Source organism: Manis pentadactyla, chromosome 1 (genome assembly GCF_030020395.1).
Source record: "Manis pentadactyla isolate mManPen7 chromosome 1, mManPen7.hap1, whole genome shotgun sequence".
Taxonomy (NCBI): Eukaryota; Metazoa; Chordata; class Mammalia; order Pholidota; family Manidae; genus Manis; species Manis pentadactyla.
The window spans coordinates 75,019,474-75,039,995 of record NC_080019.1 but is presented as its reverse complement, the minus strand read 5'-3'; the positions used below and the strand labels follow the sequence as shown (position 1 = coordinate 75,039,995).

The 20,522-nt window shown below is 36.8% G+C and overlaps 1 protein-coding gene across 7 annotated transcripts in view; it reads right to left on the bottom strand.

Annotated features, from left to right (window-relative positions):
• CEP70 (centrosomal protein 70) overlaps positions 1 to 20,522 on the bottom strand; it is a 159,856-nt gene that overhangs the window by 20,312 nt on the left and 119,022 nt on the right. For 5 of the 7 annotated variants that reach the window (XM_057498768.1, XM_057498779.1, XM_057498775.1 and 2 more), the window contains 5 exons: positions 18,726 to 18,896; positions 14,199 to 14,345; positions 13,853 to 14,021; positions 13,558 to 13,672; positions 12,433 to 12,512 (listed from right to left, as the gene is read on the bottom strand). In XM_057498768.1, coding sequence (XP_057354751.1) covers positions 12,433 to 12,512; positions 13,558 to 13,672; positions 13,853 to 14,021; positions 14,199 to 14,345; positions 18,726 to 18,896 — 682 coding nt within the window. Of the gene's footprint in view, positions 1 to 9,757; positions 9,835 to 12,432; positions 12,567 to 13,557; positions 13,673 to 13,852; positions 14,022 to 14,198; positions 14,346 to 18,725; positions 18,897 to 20,522 lie in introns of those variants that run through there. The other 2 variants (XR_008996551.1, XM_057498772.1) reach the window with 2 other exon arrangements.

Sequence of the window (20,522 nt, the reverse complement as noted above, 5' to 3'; positions counted from 1 at the left end):
TTAGTGTTGTTGTTGTCATTTGTTTCCGTATATTGCTGGATCTCCATTTTGATTTGGTCATTGATCCATTGATTATTTAGGAGCGTGTTGTTAAGCCTCCATGTGTTTGTGAGCCTCTTTGCTTTCTTTGTACAGTTTATTTCTAGTTTTATGCCTTTCTGGTCTGAAAAGTTGGTTGGTAGGATTTCAATCTTTTGGAATTTTCTGAGGCTCTTTTTGTGGCCTAGTATGTGGTCTATTCTGGAGAATGTTACATGTGCACTTGAGAAGAATGTATATCCCGCTGCTTTTGTATGTAGAGTTCTATAGATGTCTATTAGGTCCATCTGCTCTACTGTGTTGTTCAGTGCTTCCGTGTCCTTACTTATTTTCTGCCCAGTGGATCTATCCTTTGGGGTGAGTGGTGTGTTGAAGTCTCCTAGAATGAATGCATTGCAGTCTATATCCCCCTTTAGTTCTGTTAGTATTTGTTTCACATATGCTGGTGCTCCTGTGTTGGGTGCATATATATTTAGAATGGTTATATCCTCTTGTTTGACTGAGCCCTTTATCATTATGTAGTGTCCTTCTCTATCTCTTGTTACTTTCTTTGTTTTGAAGTCTATTTTGTCTGATATTAGTACTGCAACCCCTGCTTTCTTCTCACTGTTGTTTGCTTGAAATATGTTTTTCCATCCCTTGACTTTTAGTCTGTACATGTCTTTGTGTTTGAGGTGAGTTTGTTGTAAGCAGCATATAGATGGGTCTTGCTTTTTTATCCATTCTGTTACTCTGTGTCTTTTGATTGGTGCGTTCAACCCATTAACATTTAGGGTGACTATTGAAAGATATGTACTTATTGCCATTGCAGGCTTTATATTCGTGGTTACCAAAGGTTCAAGGTTAGCCTCTTCAGTATCTTACTGCCTAACTTAGCTCGCTTATTGAGCTGTTATATACACTGTCTGGAGATTCTTTTCTTCTCTCCCTTCTTGTTCCTCCTCCTCGATTCTTCATATGTTGGGTGTTTTGTGCTGTGCTCTTTCTAGGAGTGCTCCCATCTAGAGCAATCCCTGTAAGATGTTCTGTAGAGGTGGTTTGTGGAAAGCAAATTCCCTCAGCTTTTGTTTGTCTGGGAATTGTTTAATCCCACCGTCATATTTGAATGATAGTCGTGCTGGATACAGTATCCTTGGTTCAAGGCCCTTCTGTTTCATTGTATTAAATATATCATGCCATTCTCTTCTGGCCTGTAGGGTTTCTGTTGAGAAATCTGACGTTAGCCTGATGGGTTTCCCTTTATAGGTGACCTTTTTCTCTCTAGCTGCCTTTAACACTCTTTCCTTGTCCTTGATCTTTGCCATTTTAATTATTATGTGTCTTGGTGTTGTCCTTCTTGGATCCTTTCTGTTGGGGGTTCTGTGTATTTCCGTGGTCTGTTCGATTACTTCCTCCCCCAGTGTGGGGAAGTTTTCAGCAATTATTTCTTCTAAAATACTTTCCATCTCTTTTCCTCTCTCTTCTTCTTCTGGGACCCCTATAATACGGATATTGTTCCTTTTGGATTGGTCACACAGTTCTCTTAATATTGTTTCATTCCTGGAGATCCTTTTGTCTCTCTCTATGTCAGCTTCTATGCGTTCCTGTTCTCTGGTTTCAATTCCATCAATGGCCTCTTGCATTCTATCCATTCTGCTTATAAACCCTTCCAGAGTTTGTTTCATTTCTGCGATCTCCTTTCTGGCATCTGTGATCTCCCTCCGGACTTCATCCCATTTCTCTTGCGTATTTCTCTGCATCTCTTTCAGCATGTTTATGATTCTTATTTTGAATTCTTTGTCAGGAAGACTGGTTAGGTCTGTCTCCTTCTCTGGTGTTGTCTCTGTGATCTTTGTCTGCCTGTAGCTTTGCCTTTTCATGGTGATAGGAATAGTCTGCAGAACTGGGACAAGTGACGGCTGGAAGGACTTCCTTTTTTGTTGGTTTGTGGCCCTCCTCTCCTGGGAGAACAGCGACCTCTAGTGGCTTGTGCTGCGCAGCTGCGCGCAGACAGGGTTTCTGCTTCCTGCCCGGCTGCTATGGAGTTAATCTCCGCTGTTGCTGTGGGCGTGGCCTGGCTCGGGCAGCTACTCCAAAGTGGTGGAGTCGCGTTGGAGCAGGAGCTGCTGGGAGGCTATTTATCTCCGTAAGGGGCCTCCCTGCTCCCTGCAGCCCAGGGGTTAGGGTGCCCAGAGATCCCGGATTCCCTACCTCTGGATTAAGTGACCCACCCTGCCCCTTTAAGACTTCCAAAAAGCACCCGCCAAAACAAAACAACAACCACCAAAAAAAAAAAAAAAGAAAAAATTTTTAAATTAAAAAAAAAAAAAATGGTTTTTAATTAAAAACAAAAAAAAAGGTGGTCGTTCGTTTTTCTTTATTCTCCGTTGCCAGCCTCAGGCCTCTGCTCACTGGTCTTTCTGCCCTGTTTCTCTAGTATTGGGGTCCCTATCCCTTTAAGACTTCCAAAAAGTGCTCGCCAAAACAAAACAGCAAAAAAGCAAAAAAAAAAAAAAAAATGGTCGCGCGCTTTTCTTATGTCCTCTGTCGCCCAGCCTCCAGTGCCTGCTCACTGTTCTTGCTGCCCTGTTTTCCTAGTATCGAGCGCCCTGCACTCTGGCCCGGATGGCGGGGGCTGGGTGTTCGGCAGCCCTGGGCTCCGTCTCCCTCCCGCTCTGCCTGCTCTTCTCCCGCCGAGAGCTGGGGGGAGGGGCGCTCGGCTCCCGCGGGGCTGGGGCTTGTATCTTACCCCCTTCGCGAGGCGCTGGGTTCTCTCAGGTGCGGATGTGGTCTGGATATTGTCCTGTGTCCTCTGGTCTTTATTCTAGGAAGGGTTGTCTTTGTTATATTTTCATAGATATATGTGGTTTTGGGAGGAGATTTCCGCTGCTCTACTCACGCCGCCATCTTCCGCCCCTCCCTATATTTAATTTTTTTAAAAAGGTTAATTAGGTATCTACTAAGGTCACATGCTAATCTACTACTTGTATTGTGTTTGGTATTTAATGTTTCTGTTTACTCTTCAATTGAACTGTAAACTACTTGAATTTTCACTCCCATCATCCAAGAGTATGCTAAGTACATGGCAGATGCATAATAAAATTAGTTGCTGCTGAGATTTCTATTTTGAATAACAAATTCTCCTAACAAAATGGAGCAACTGATGCCTGTCCTGTCTACCTTACAATGGCATCATGATGTTCACCTTAAAAATGGTAAAGTACCAGAGACGAATAAGGGAATGCATCATATGACCCATCCTGAATATTAGCAACCCTAAAACAACTGATCATTAAAGCCGACAAAATAATTGAAAACCTGTCTTTTTCCCTTCCAAACATATAGAAAACCTACTTAAAGCATGAATTTATTTTAAACGTGGTTGATTAAGAAGTTAGACAGGTAAAAGTTATAGTGATGGCCCAAAGAGGAACTCAACAGCAGTATATGGGTGTTGGAGTTTAAACGCTGAAGGGGACCAGAATTTTTGCCTACACCAGACAGGAGGCAAGGCTACTATGTGAAGGACAAGGAGCCTGAAAAGCTTCGTGTCATCAGAAAACACTGTGGTTGCCAACCAAGGGTGGCAACAATCAGCTAAGGTGCCGTACAGGAGCACAAGTTCTGAAGTTACACACAATTGGCTTGGTGTGGAAACCCCCAAACCATGGAACTGATGTGGAAATTGATTTAGAACCTGGAACCATAGGAAGCCCTGAAAGAAGCAATCACAAAACTGTCCACTAGGGGCCATTAAAGGGAAGCTCACAGGCAAAGATTATTATAGAACAAAAACAATTAAAAAATATATTAAACACATGGGAATGCCAAACTGCAAAAAGGCCACTAGATGTATTTCAGTAAGAAGGAAAATGTAACATTAAGGCAGAAGTGGCACACGGGAAACAATGAACAAAGAAATACATAAAATATGTTAGTAAAACTTAAAAGTCTTGATTGTGCAAAAAATATAAACAAGCAACCAAAATTTCTGCAGGAATTGGGTTCAAAAATACAGTGATATTAACGTACTACTACTGACATTTAGGAAGGGACATGAAACTGGTTCAGAGGAAAGTTAAAGTGTTCAAGTCCTTATTTAGGACACTAAAGACAGTTTTATATTTTTAAATAAATTATAAAATAAGTATGTGTCAGTTACTAGTTTACTACCTCTCAGCTCCAAATCAACCCCCCCTTGCCCTGCTTTGATACTGGAGACACCACAGCACCACAGACTCGGCATCTTGTGGGGGAAGCAGGCGTGATGTTAGGCTTTGCCAATAGAGGGCGCTGGACACTACAAGGCCAGAGCGAGAAGGAACTTTTCTTCTGATGCACGATTTTCTGTGGCAGCTAGCTATGTTGTCCTGTGGGGGCTATTCTCAATCACCTAAGCACCCCTCACAGTTAACCCCTGGCTCACACACTTGGTCTCTGCCACCATAAGCCTTCACGTTTCAGCACCAGCCAGCACCCTCTGCAAGTTTCTTTGCCCAAGTGGGTTGCCTGTTCCTATGGCGGCCAAACCTCTACTCAAAAGTTTAAATCTCAGCTTGGTGGAAAGCACTCATCTAAATTCCTAAATTCCTTTCCTGCTCTTTATCCCTGGAGGTAGTATCTGCTTTCCGAAGTTGCTACCTGCACCCCTTAGAATCCTCTTTTATCCCCTTTAAGCAGTTACCTTTTTACTAGTCAGCAATTCTTGTTTTAAATTTTTCTTATTTGGCTACCTGTGCAATATGATTTTTGTCTCCTGACTAGATCCTAAGTGTATGTTAAAAAATATTAAGGTATTCTTTTATATTGGTTAACAATAGAAAATCAACAGAGCTGAAACATAAAACTGCCAAATCAGTAGCAGAGAAAAGGAAATAAAGAAAAATCAACCCCCACCCCCACCCCCACCGCCACCCAAAAAATACAGTAAAATATAACTAGAAAATACAAAAAAAAAATGGTCAGATGTATTTTTTAAAGATATATTCAAAATATGGTATCTTTTAAATACAGTGAAAGATTTCCTTTCGAAATTGGAACAATAAAGGGCTGCTTCCTATGACCACTTCTACTCAGCTCTATTTTGCAGCCTTTGTAGTAAGGCAAGAAAAACTGAGTATATCTGATCAACACTGTTGTTACATGCAGATGATATGATAATGAGCATAAAATGCAAAATAATCTAAAGATAAATTGCTAGAATTAATCAAAGTTTTTAGCTAAACTGATGAATACAAAATAAACATTAAAAATCAATTGAAGTTCTCTGTTTCCACAACAGAAAATGAAACTTCAAAAAGATAACATACATCTATAAAAGATCAAACACTATGAATACATCTAACAACAATCCATATGGTAAGATTATAAAATTTTATCAAGAAATGTTAAAGTAAGCCTAACCAAATGGAAAGCTATGACAAGTTTGGGGCTGGAAGACCCAACATTGCAGATGCCAATCTCCCCCACTGATCCTATATTTAATGAAAACCCAATAAAAATCCCAATAGGTGGTTAGTGTGTACCTAACAAGCATATTCAGTGTCAATAGGAATATAAAGGGTGGGAAGCCTTCAACTGAATACCAAGGTTTATTTTAAAGTTACAAGAAGGAAGACAATTTGGTACTAGCAGAGGGAGAGACAAGTGGACCAAAAGAACAGAAGAGAAGCCTAATAACAGACCTATTCACAAATAGGTAATTCAATTTATGATGGAGGTAGCACTGTAAACAGAGGGGAAAGGACAGATTTTTCAATAAACGGTGCTGAGAAAATTGGATATCCATGAGGGAAAATACAAAATGGTCCTTTACTCATACCACATTCAAAAAAATCAAACTCCAGCTGTATTAGACTAAATGTGAAAGGCAAAACTATATGGTTGTAAGATAACATAGGAGAATAATTTTAAAACTTGTGACTAGAGAAAGATATCATAAGACACAAAGAGCACTAACTATAAAGGAAAAGACCAAAGATCTCTACTTTAAAATTAGGTTCTCCGGTTCATAAAGAGAAGCTATAGTAAAACAGAAAGAAGACACAGAATAGACGACATTTGCAGCACACATAACTGTCAAATGGCTCATGATGAGAATACACAAGTAACTTACAAATCAATAAGAAAAGACAGTCCAATAGAAACAATGAATACAAATATAAGTACTTCAAAAAAGAAATACAAATAGCCAAAAAAGGAAAACATGCTTAATTTAATTAGTAATCAAGGAAATTAACATCTTTAAAAACACAAAACAGCTTTATTATATACTACAATGGCGAAAAATAAAAAACCTTACCAAGAATTGGTCAGGATGTGGAAAAGAGGGAACTCTAAACACTGATGGTAAAAATATAAATTGGTACAACCACTTTGGAAAATAGTTTGGCATTTTCTTCTAAACCTGAAGATACACATTCCTCATCAAAGTCACCACACTGTACAACCCCAGAGGTGCCATTCACATCATTATCTATAGAAATGGTACTACTTCTAATTGTACAGTACACACCTTCTGTTGTATACAAAAGTGTTTTCTGCTGGGACCCAGCAATTTTACCTCTTGAATATTGATTCAAGAAAACTGTACAGTAGTAAGTGAGGATGCATATACAAGAATGTTCATACCAGCAGTTCACAATAGCCAAGAATAACAAACAACCCAAATGTCAAACCCTCCAGAAGAACAGACCAATGTACTGCAGAATATCCATGGAGGAATACTAACTAGACAGTAATGAAAACAAGTGACCCGGACCTACACACAACAGCATGAATGAAGGGTATAAACATAATGGTGAATAAAAGAAGAAACGTAAAAAAGAATATATATATATAAAACATAATTAACATTTTTATAAAGTTCAAAAATAGGCAAAATTCAACTGTCATTAGGCATACACAAAAAGGTAGTAGAACTATTAAAAAACAAGTGATTAACAAGTCAGGCTAATGGTTACCTCTTGTGGGGAGGGGACTTATGCTGGGTGGAGAAGGCCTTTTGGAGCACTGGTGAGGTTCTGTTTCTTATTGTTGCATGGGGTTCACTTTGTAATCAATCATTCATTATACTCAACATCTATGGTTTATACCATTTTAACATGTTATATTTTACAATAAAATAGTGAAATGAATGAAAAAGGAAAAGAAATATCCAGCAACTGTTAATTAACAATGGACAAAACTGCATTCAAGGTGAAGCATGAGTAGGAATAAAAAGAGATACTAATCAAGAAAATATTATCAACTATGCATTTATAAGTATGTATAAATAGGCTCAAAATATATAAAACAAAATCTGACAAACTCACAGAGAAATTTCAGTATCTCCCATAAACAAATCAAGTAGACAAAAAAATGGATAGAAATGAAGATTTAAACAACATAATAGCGTATATATTACCTAGTGAACAATTAGACTTTTTTTTTGAAGCACATGTAGAACACATGTAAAATTCTTCTCATAGAAAGTCATAAAGAAAGTCAACAAATTCCAAAGACTCAGTACCAAAAAGACCAAGTTCTCTGACTACAATGCAAAAAAATTTGAAAAAAAATGATAAAAAGGCAACCTAAGAAATGCTACATATTCTCAGGCTTAATATTTCTAAACTTACACTTTAAATCAGGATGGAGTAACAAAACCCAAATTTACCCTTCCACTTTGTACCAACCAAGATCCAAATCAAAATAAAACTAAAAGTAGACATAATACATAAAACCACAGCTTTTAAGACACTACATATCAGGTATATGTCCAAACAAAGACCTGAACATGAATGTTCACAGCAGTTTTATTTTTAGACAAAAACCGGAAATAACTTGAATTTCCATCAGTAGGTAAATGCATAAACAAATTGCAGTATATTCACACAATGGAATACTACATAGCAATAAAAAGGACTGAACTGTTAATAAATGCAACAACATGAAAAATCTCAAAATAACTTTGGTGAGTGAAAGAAGTCAGACAAAAAATAGGACAACATTGCATGACTCCATTTATATAAAATCCCATAAAATGCAAAGTAGTGTATAGGGACAGAAAGGAGATCAGTTGTTGCCTGGGGGTGGGAGTGGGTGGGAAGGGATTAATTACCAAAGGCAAAGACTTTAGGAATCATGGTATATTTATTATTTTGATTGTGGTGATGGTTTCTCAGGTGTGTATGTATATCAGAATTTATCAAATTATGTACTTTAATTATGTATTATCTACTATATGTAAATTATACATCAATAAAATGCAAAAAAAGCCGCCAAGAGCTAAACAATAATTTTTACTTATATTTTAAATAATTAAAACTAGATAAAAGTAGATCTGATATAGAGAGGGCCTTTAGTTCTTCAAACAAGTGGCACTTCCCCTCTCAGTCGCCCTCCAAAAAACTTCTAGGCCTCTAAGGAAGTTTGAAAACCTGTTTTATACTAAGAGTTACAAAAGGCTCTTAAACTAGCTGATAAAATTCAGATTAATATTATTTTCTCTTCCTTTCAAATATCGTTAGATTTCCAAACTGTCTCTAACAATTTTTTGGAGTAATCTAATCAACTCAGGGTATTTACATTATTGAATATCCAAATACTTTTTCCACACAGCCCTCAAAGACACAAATTGTTCTTTCACAGATTGCGGCCTAGTGTTTAGAAATGAATTTCAGGCCAACAAAACAAAGCATTTTAAATCTAGAAAGAACGTGCAGTATTATCTCCTCCCTAAGGTCCCAATTCCAAGGATCTGGATGCTTGCTCTCCATCCCACCATGCCGCTTCCTGGAAATTCTATATGATAACAAACAAAAATAAATGAAAAATCTTCCTATGCCTGCTACTTATAAAAGGGGAGATATGGGGGAGCAGTGGTAATCCAAAGTGGCTTTTACTCAGACATGAGGCAACATACTGGTACCTTAAGAAAATCAGGCTGAATATTGAGAATAGAGAGGAAGTAGAAGGCAGCAAGAAAAATACTCTCATGTAAAAAAATAAAAATACAGCAAAGGTGAACCAATTGTCCAAAGAAGGCTCAGCCTTGTAAGAGAATATAGCTCATTATTTGTGAGTAATACAAATAAGTCACTAAGGACACTTACATTTGGAAATTCTTTACAAAAATTTTATTTACGAGCTCATGCCCTTCTAAAAGTACATTACATCAAGATTTCAAAAGAAAAAAAAAAGACACTTTTAATGAGAGACTTCTATCATCTCTCTCACCTCATAATTCATTTCCTACCCTAACACAATGATAAAACATTTTTTGTTTCTTCCTGCTTTGAAGGGGCAAGTGCCATGAGGGATACTGTAATTGCATGTGCCACTGCCTTGCCAGGAAAGCAACAGCTTCCTGCTAAGGCTGGACGTAAGAAAGCCATTGGTATTCCTTGCTCCCAAAACCAGAGAGGTCACTAAACACGATAATCAAACACAGCCTTTCTATTACTTGCATATTTCTCCTTGAGTTTCTCTTTCACTCATACACTATACTTTAAAACAATCTTAAAACTTTAAGCACTCAAGAATTGATTAAGAAATGATGAAAGGATCTAAAGTTAACTTTCCACTTGAACTTGCAACTCTTCTATATAAGAACCTTATAAAAATTTTATGCATGGAGAAGGACCCAATACTAAGAAGGGGCTGAATCCTGTATAAATACATTTATAACCCTTGTCTCAAATTAAGATCAATCCTATGAAATTCTTAGAATATTAAGAATGCAATTTACACAGTAAAATGATTTGATTTGCTATCAGTATGATAGTATTTTTAATTTCTTTACTGCAGGTACAATAGCATCCAAGTCATCAATCTCTGTAATAGAAAAACAAGAATAATAGAAGAGCTTTATCTTACGATAAACTCAGATGAATTGAGAATCTCTATGCAATGGAAGCTCTAACACAAAAGCAACAACACTAGTGCTTTCACACACGGGAAAACTTTCCCCAATAGTGGTCACAATGTATCACTGATGCAGATGCAGATGCTTTACAGGCATCTATTTGTAAAAGCTACCACATACCCACAAGCAATCTTTGATTCTAATATTAATCTCATTAGCAGTGTGTGCTCTTATTAACAGACCCTACTGGCCACATTTATGATATGTTACTGCTTCTTTAAATCTGTATAATTACATGGTGAAATCCCACGTAGATGTTCTTTCTCTCCTGGGTCCCCATCTCAGGACTTAGGGATTTCTTCTCTTGGAACACAGTCTTATCCTCAATTCTCCTGGAAAGCTTTCCCTAGTAGGATCACTCTTAGGTCTACCTTTTAGGATGAAACTTATCTACCTAATAAAGGGTGTGAGGTTTCTCAAAGTACAAATCTCAGATGCAATTTATTACAGAGTTTTACCAAATAAGCCAGCTCAGGTGTTTTTCGGTCAGGTTCTTCCTAAGTCTGACCTCTCTTCCTAAGAGCACCCTCTTCCAACCAGCCTAAGTTGGAGTTCACTGTCTGAAAGCTCCTGGCCACGAAGAAGCAAGGTCCTTCCTCCTGTTATCTAGACTCCAGCCCTGCTTGAAAGGTAAGCCCCAGTGGCAGGCTGCCTTGATTCTCACCACTTTTTTCTAGAGTATTCTATTCATTCCTTTTACATAAAACATGCTTCTTTGGATTCTACCTCTCTCCCCTCCATGTTTAGCTAAAGTTTGGTTGTTCTTGCTTTAGCCTAAACACATGTCTAAGCTATTTAAGCTCCTAACTGCAGTCAGAATACTTGTCTGGATCTACTTACAAAACATCAAGAAATAGGAAAGGAAAAATGTAAGTAAATCTACAACAGAGAATTTGGTTCACACCTTATATCATGGTAAGGTATAAGATCAAGTTATTTCCTGATACCCATTCTGAAATCACACCTGTCTTCTCACTAACTAAGAAATCTGCTTAACAAATCAACCTCACAGAGAAGGATCTTAGCTGAGATGAGAATTTTCACAGCTAATCACACCTCCTATATGAAAAAAATAAAGTCCTTCTCTGTATCTGGTATACAGTACACCACTCTGTAGTTTTAGATGCTTGACATGATATCTTATTAATAATAAAAATGTTTGCCAAACAGATTTAACTTTCCCAATGTTAAGTATAACATTTAACTCCAGAATTTCAACTGTGACAAAAATACTGAGCTCCTCAGCAGGGAGTCTTGGCTTCCTGAAGCAAATGGTCCCACATGAACCAGGCTGAGTACTGTAATATCTGAGAGGAAGTTTCTATAGAAGGATTCTGAAGTAAGTGGTACTAGTATACCTATTAAAGTGTTTTTTTAATGACAAGAACCTCACTGTTTAACTGCTACTCCAGAACAAGTAGAACCATATTATTCCATGAAACTTATTATTCTATTCTATGTATTCTCTTTGGGATTCAAGGAACACATTTCTGCAATTTCTTGTTTTATCTTAAGTTTAACTTTCAGATTACATTTACCCTTGCTATGATCTTTACAACATATGAGCAGGTCCCAAGCACGCACGCTCACTATCTCTCTGGTTTCCAGTCTACATAAAACAGGCCACAAAAGTTCCTTTATATTCACTAGGTTATACATTCTAGTCAAATGTTTCATTTATTCATCTTCTTACCAAATTTTAATTTAGTCATTTCTTTATATTCTATTAAACCTCATTTCCTCTTCTAATTTAACTTTTTATATCAAAGAGCCAGTCTTTTAAAAAGTTTTTTTCAAATGAGGTATATATATAAAAAAAGAATTCATTAGTGAATAAATCACTTTATAAAATGTGATAGTAAGATAAATTATTTTTATAGCCATATATAATCACACACAAAATAAATTTGGACTTGGGTCCTTTTTTGACTAAGACTCCTAATCAAATTACATTTTTTCCCTGTAAGAGATGTTAGTAATAATGAAGCTCTCAATCTGACAGAGTATACATGTATCTCCCTTCTACAGATTTATAAATTTATCTCTTCCTTTCTACAGATGTTTATTTTACTTCTTATCACCTGAGAAGGAAATTTAATTTGTATATTTAGAAAAATACAAGTAGGTAGGTACTATCTTTAAAAAAAAGAGGGGGGCGGAGTAAAAACACCTTTCCAGATCATAAATTCTACCACGATTTCTCATTAGGTAATGACAGAGCCAGGTAAACTTGAGCCAAGATAAAGTAATGCCATGTCTCACTTAAGACCTTAAAGCAAAGGCAGCCCCTAACTCCTTAAAGGATTTGTGTTTCTTTGTTCCATAGACTAATCCCAACCAAGTCTAACTGCAAGTTAGGAGTGTGTTTCCAGAACTATTAGCGGTTTCTAGCTATTTTCCACCAACCACTCCAGGTAAAACTAATCCAGAAACTAAGTAACACTTTTCCCTCAAACCCACTGACATCTTAAGATGTGAAATTAAACCACCACCAACAGAAATCTTACCTAAGATTTCAAGTAGATCACTAGTGAATGCCTGAAATGCTGGGAAAAATTCTTCATGTTCTTCCAATTTCTTGATAATGCTTTAAAAAAAAATGCAGAGTTTATACTGAATTTCCAACTTAAGGTTCTTTCATCTATTGAAAATAGAACATTTTCAAAATTGAAAAATTTCCTAATTTAAATATAAATTTAATAATCATTTACTGCAATCCTTGCTTTTTGAGCTCTTTATTCATCTAATATTACTTTTCTAAAAAAAACTTAGTATCACTGTAAACATCTGTTCCGAAGTTAAATTTACATAACATGCCTAACATGGGAAAGTTTTCATTTAGCTAGAGGATTCTTAAGAGACCGTGCTTTTATAACATTTTCTAAAAATAATTGGCTTTTATATGCAGTATTCGATTAAACGTTAAGTTCCAGGAATCAATAAACCTGTGGGAAGGAGAAAAAGACCAATAGTGAGATATATGTTCCTTTTTAAATCATCAAGAATGAAACACTGAAGTGTCAGATTAGGGTAAGGGTTCTTCTTGGAGAACTTGCAGAACACAAATGGTATATGTGGTATATTTGGTATAAGTGAATAGGTGGTATATGTATGTATTCCCCTTCCTCTATGTTGTAGTATATATAAAATTGAGGGGGAGAGGAGGAAGGGTTGTTTTAGGAAGAGCTATAATGTTTCAGTAATTTAAAAAACATCAGGTTTTATGTTAGAGATGCCTAGCTTTTCAAACAATCCTTAACATTTGTATTCTAATTAAATAATAACTATACCATCAGTGATTATTCAGTGGTCTATTTTAGAGTACTAAAAAGAAGACTTGTTTATATATTCTGAACCCACATGAAGTTGCTCACATCTATGCAATTTCCCCTGGGAACAGTCCATAGCAATAATGCTGGAGTCCTGACTCACCTTACATGAACTTTATAAGCCCTACAATCTATTTTTATCTTGAAAACACTTAGCCTTCTCTCCATCCCTAAGGTAAGAGATTATTTCAGAATGTCAAGTTACTTAAAAGAAGCTATTCCAAACAGGAAAGGCAAATAACTTCAGAATTTGACCATGCCAAGAATTCTGGATGATACTCTGCAAACTTTTAAAATAAATACCTTTGGAGGTCTTCAGGTCCCAATACCTGCATAACCTGTGCATTCATATCCTCATTAATCAGCCTACACAATTTTGCAACTGTGCTCACCAGCACACACAATGAGGATGATCTATCTATAAAAGAGAAATCAAAGGATAGGATATTTTAAATGACAATTTTCAAAACCATTAAACCACGTGCTTTTTCCTTCAGTTATTCTCAATTCTTTTACTTAAAAAGTTTTTTACCTACTTTTTGTTAATTTACTAGGAATAATTCTTAAGTGGGGGCCAAAAATGACAAAGGATTATCACCTAATCCTAAAAGTTCTTGGAGGTTTCTCACAGCATTGTTCACTTCTCCAAGCCTAGTGTAAACTTCATTCATTCGGGGATACACTCCATTTAAAGAAGGCACATCAAATAATTTTTGGAAATGAGAAACAATAGCCTGCAGAGTTCGAAAGTTTGGCATATTGCTATCCTGGCAAAAGAGAGGGAGAGAAAGAAAGATTGTATCTTAAAATAATCCCAAACATTTAATAAAAACTTTAAAAAGAGAAATAGAGTCCTAGCAGAACAAATATCAATATCCATTTCATCATCAGTTTTTAAGAAAAGATTATGTTAAAAATGTGAACATTTACGTATTAAATATTACCTTTTCCTTATTTTCAACTTCTTCTAACATGGTGTCTACTATAAATAACAGATCCTCAACTTTGATACCTTCATTTTCATCCTGTTTCCTTAAATTATGCCAAGGCACCAGTTCTGCAGATAGTATTTTCAAGGACTTATATAAATCCTTCATAACAAAAGAAACAAAATGGTATTATAGATTTTAAACGTAGTTTCCATGATGTTAATAAAATATAATTATCTACACTGATTTAATATATGTTAACCACATCGATATTTTTTCAAATTTTATTATCAGTTTAGAAAAAGTCTGTTAAATTAGTTTTCTCCATGTAAATATACACCTTACAAAAAACATTATTGATTATCATGAATCTGGATGTTTTAAGTAATTATATGTTATTTATTATTAGTGTATGTTATTTAAGTAATTATTTTGAATTTCTGATGGATAAAAAATAAATTTATCCTTTACATTTTAGCCTTGAATTTTTTTACAACAGGCCCATTGAGATGTAATTCATATACCATAAAATTTACCCTCTTTAAGTAGTTTTAGAGGGTACAATTCAGTAGTTTTAACATCTTTAACAGGAAATTGCAACCATCACCATTATCCAATTTTAGAACATTTTCATCACCCACCAAAAAAACACCCATACCACCTCGTAGTAATTCTCTATTCTCCCCTGTTCCCAGCCCCTGGTAACTACTAATCTATGTTCTGTTTCAGTGGATTTGCCTATTCTGGGCATTTCTCATAGAATGGAATCATATAATATGTGGCCTTTGGGACTGGCTTCTTTCATTTAGGATTATGTATTCAAGATTCATCCATGTTATAGCATGCATCTCCAGGCAGGTATTTAATTTGAAAGGATGCCTAAATTAATTCTACTTAATCTTAACAGCTTACTTAGTGTTCTTGGCCCAGATATGCTGGCCTTACCTATTTTAAACTGTGTACAAGGGTCAAGGCTACTGGATATTTAGAACTCTAAGACTGGCCAATTGATAAACAAATATTTACTGAGCATCTACTATGTGCATGGCACAGTGGTTGGCCCTTTAGAACAATGCTGTCTAAAAGAAATTTAAGTTGCAGTAATTTTAGATTGTCCACAGCAGCAGACTCACAGTCACTGAGAAGTGACTGGTGGTTGTCATGGGGGACGGGTTGAGGTTGGTGGGTGGGGAGAGTGAAGTGGACAAAGGGGCACAAAAATTCTCAATCATAATGTAAGCTGGTCATGGGCATAGTAGTACAGCATGAAGAATATAGTCAATGATTCTGTAACATCTTCCTATGTTGACAGATAGTGACTGCACTAGTGGAGGTGAGGATTTAATAATATGGCTAACTGTAGGGCCACTGTATTGTATACTTGAAACCAATATAAGATTGTATATTGATATTTCAATTAAAAAAATTTTTTTAGATTGTCTACTAGCCACATTTAAAATAAAAAGAAACAGGTGAAAATGATTTCACTCAATTGTGGAATACAACAGCAAAGCAAAACTTAAGGAACAAAACAGCAGCAGACTCACAGAACCCAAGAGTGGACTAGTGGTTACAAAAGGGAAGGGGATGGGGAGGGAGGGAGAAGGGGATTAAGGGGCATTATGATTAGCGCACATAATGTAGGGGGGTCACGGAGAAGACAGTATAGCCTGGAGAAGACAAGTAATGACTCTATAGCATCTTTACTATGCTGATGGACAGTGACTGCAATGGGGTGTGGAAGGGGACTTGATAATATAGGGGAATATTGTAAAAACCTTCATAATATTATATATCAGTGAAACTTAATTTTAAAAAAAGCAGGTGACATTAACTTTAATAACATAGTTTAACCCAATATACCCAGAATAACATTTCAATACATAATCAGTATTTTTAATTTTTCCATGCTAAGTCTTCTAGATCTGATGTGTATTTTATAGCACTAGCCACATCTCAGGTGATCAAAAGCTGCATGTATTAGTGCAACTCTAAAATACACAAAGAAGTACAGGAGGTTATTTTTCCAACTTCTTATTTTTGTCCTCCACTTATTAACCCATCTCCAATTAATGCCCAGACCTCACACATTGATATTTCTCACCTTTCACTCTGGAAGAAGGCAATTACCTATCTTAGCAATTCAAGGATAGATATTCAGTGTCAAATCAATGTTTTAAAGAATAAGTGCCACCAGAATTTGAAAGAAGAAAAAAAAGTCAGAAGTTGCTGCATAATGAATGGTACCTTCATTAACCGATGCTCTATCAACAAGGTGCAATTATAAAGAAATGGTCTACAGTCAAAAGCACACCAAATATACATTTTGCTTGAGAATAAAGTATTACAAGGGTAAGAAAAAAGGTGTTCTGCTCTACTTGTCAATGACAGGATAACTAGCACAGTCAGTCAAACAAATCCAGAAAAATCTGAAGGAAGGCCTCCTAAGTTCATCTCTCCTCAGTTGTAGGATGTACAAAGAAGTACAACCAGGTCTTATCTGACTCTGTATGGCTGGCCTCTGGAGCAGGAGAGAGTGGGGAAGCTGAGGCATACAACAGCGTACAGGGCTTGGAAAGCAACAGTGTCTGTAGCTCACCTTTCCTGGCGAGGTGTGTGGGAAAGACAGGAAGAAGTAGGCAGGTAGCACTCCATGCTTTTCCCATCCTCCTTTAAAGCAAAATCTAACCTCAGAAAAAAACTGATCTGAGAAGACAGCTGTCCCAAACTTGGAGGCTGCTACAGTACAGAAAACCTTTCATATGAGGAGGCCTCAAAGTAGCTCATGTGTTTCTCAATTTGAATCCAGATTTTGCAGTGTAAGGTAAGTACCTGGAACACTGTCTAAATGGCAAAGCCACTAAATTCCTCTTGGGGGTCCTCAGAATATTCTAATTATAAAGTTAACTCTCCTTGTCTCCTCCTAGCAGGAAAACTGTACAGTACCATGAGGGCACCACCACTGTACAGCTTTTCTAGGGTCAGGAGTACAAGTCAGCTGTGTTACTCACTTGGCACTGTCATCGTGGGCTATTTTTATGGCATTCATTTTCTTCTAACAATATCTTGAATGGTTAAATTTTACTTCATATTTTTCATATGTTTTGTCTCTCCAATTAGTCTGAATCTTGTGTTCACCTTTTCTGATATCTCCCACAATGCCACGAACATAGTAAATAATCAATAACTATCCATTTATTTGATTCTGCCCTTTGCCTCCTTTTCTTGTCTAGTCTTTTCCCTTCTCTTGGGAAGGCTGGGGCATGTTCTAGCCCATCTCTCCTGAGAAGGAGAAAAGTGGAGTTCGCACTATTTCCTCCTGTTGGGAAAGCCCCATGGCAAGCAATGATTGGAAAAATGCCATGATTTACATAATTAACCACTGATTATTTCACCCTCTCCTGAGATATGAACTGGAGAAACACAGGCCTTTAAAATAGGTATATTAATCCAACACTGTCACTCAGTAAAAAAATTTTTTTTTTCATAGCTCTGAGCCTTATATAAAAAGGAAAGGAGAAATCAGGCTGAATGTGAAGATTCTTTCATCAGTTACAAGTATGTTTTCATTAAAAAAACTTTTTTTATTCATATCCTCTTCTCCATTTTGTTGTCTTGGAATGTGTGTGCTTCATTCTTTTGACAAATATTGAGCACTCATTATGTATTTGGGAAGTTTCTTAGGACACATTAGAGAACAAAAAAAGACCAACAGGGAGCTGACACGTTCTTACACATCTCCTGCATCACTTACACTTCATGCAATAAGGCTGCTGTCGACAAATTTTGTTACTGAGTCACACTGTCCACCTTCATGAACAGAGGCAGTGAAATATGTATCAGCTACTGAAAAATCTCAAGTTTAAAGGTAACAGACATTAAATACTACTGACTTTAGCAATTCACCTTTCAGTGACTGACTCAAGAAAAACTGAAAAAACTTGGATGTTATGTAATAAAGAATACACAGTAACTTCCTAAGAGAAGCTTTCCTCTTCCAGGGATGGGCAGGATGGGTCACAGTAGCACTGGCTGCTGTCAGACTGATATGTGCTCTAGAGAATACACAGACGGGAACAAGTTCAGTTTTGAAAGAAGGAGAGTAATTTAAAATATGAACAAAGGAAAATACATGCCCAATTAAAATGGAATGAAGGATGACATTACATCTGCAGAGGAAGGAGTAAGGGCTGGGAAAATCTGCAGTGTGGGGACACCAAAAAGAGGGAGGTGAAGGTAGAACAGGGAAGGAAGGGCCTTAGAAGGGCAAAATGCATCCACTATAGATTTTCAACAAGGCAATGGACCTAAAAATATGTCGTGTTGGGAGAACTCTACAAGAGGCAAAGCTTATAGTAATGACAAGATCAACTAGATAGTACTCCAAACAAATATGTAAGCAGCAAAATTCAAGTTTTAGATAAGCTAAGCCTTTTCAGCTTAACAGTTCAAAGAAACAAAAAAATTAAGGCTAGTCCTATTTGTAATGCCCACAGACTCCAATATATTTTCAAAGCATGTAAAGAATATTCAACCCCTTACCTTTAGGGAAGTCAGTTGATCTGCCCACATTTCTATTATAGGAACAAGATGCTCAAATCCACAATCTTGAACAAGATCCTTATTAAAATGTTGAATGCTTCCTTTGCTCTGTTTATAAATTATTACTGGAACTCTTGGATTGTGAATAACTGAATTAATGCTACTCAGCACCTTTAAAAAAAGATGGTGTTTTAGTTGAAATGTTTATCATAGTCCTGTCAAAGTGATATGTGTTAAAGGAGCACTCTATACAACAGTGTAACATCATTTTCAGAGTTAATTTTAGGCAGTAAGAAGATCTTTAATAAGGCTGACACATCTAATGCTTTGGAAGTACAACAATTTCATCAATGTGATAAACATGTAAGTTCTAATGAGAATGACAGACTTGCAAAAAAGCTAAGTGCATTTGTAAATTATTTAGATTTGAAAATGGTTATGAATGACCTCAACAGGAAAGAGCAATCCACACAGAGATGAACAATCACCAAGACATCCTTAGCTAAAGTACCTCATTTTCCCATTTCTATCTCCTCATATTTAAACTAAATTTGATAATTAATAGGGGCATTTCTTGTTGTTTCATAGCTAAAACTGAAGTTCAAAGTAAGTACAATGAATAGTAAGCCCAACAGCATTCTAAAAAGAAATCCTGGAAACAGCACGCAAGTCTCACTAAGAGGTAATCAAACTGATCCTGGATAGTGACCAGCCCAAGAAAATGTCAGCAATTCACTGGACAGGATTCACCAAGACAAGTGCCTTTTAAAGGAATGTATAGAACTAGTGAGTGAAAAATGCTGTGCTGTTTCTCTTTTCTCCTAGGAGGCAGCTCCAGAAGGCTGCAGGTCCCTGAGGCCTGATCCGACGCTGCTGTGCAGGCAGTTTCGCTGCTGCTGTTGTTCAGTGTAGGACAGTACATTTCAGTATTTCACTGTTATATTTGAACTTCACTTTGAATACCAGTTTAATGGAAAAAACAATCCCTCCATTTAAATTATTAATCAGAGCAGGAACCTTCCGTTCCCCTTCTCCCCAGCGTCACCCCAAAGGTCAGGAGGGCAGCAGGCTGATCCCATTCCACGGTGGAGAGGGTGAACCAAGGGGACTACATATATGTCTAGCAGTATTTATCCATACCTTGTAGCAGATTGTTTGCAAAAATTATTGCAATATTTCTTTTCCTTATATTCTCTTCCCTTTGTAAGGTGACACTGAAGGTTCATCAAGAAGTGGAGTCTATTTTCTACTCCTTGAATCTGGACTGGTCCTGGGCCTTGCATTGGTCCACAGAAAAGGAAGTAATGGGGTGGCCAGCTCAGAGCCCAAGACTTGATCAAGGAGCCTTATTTCTACTTTCTCTCTCTGAAGGCTACCAAGTGGACAAACCCAGGCTAGGTGGTAAATGATGAAAGGTACATGGCCCAGTCATTCCCACAAACCCTAGCCAATATCCACCCAACTCCCAGAAGCAGAGCCATCTAGCTGACTTGGATAGTACATGCATAAAGGAACCCAGTCAAGATCAATATTAAAGGATTATTTTAAGTCACTATGTCTTAGGAGGGTTTGTTACATAGTAAAAACATGAACTGATACATATATAAAGATAAAAATGGAGTAGAAAAAAGAAAGGAAGCAGCAAGAGAAGCTGCCCTTTTACACTGTAATCTGATAATGCACTCTGTAGCCAAGTGGACACTTTGGAAGAGAATCAAGCTTTGCTTTCATGAAATTAAAAAAAGTTACCTATAGCTGAAGGACCCCAGGGGAGTATCACTTGACAAGGAGGAGAAG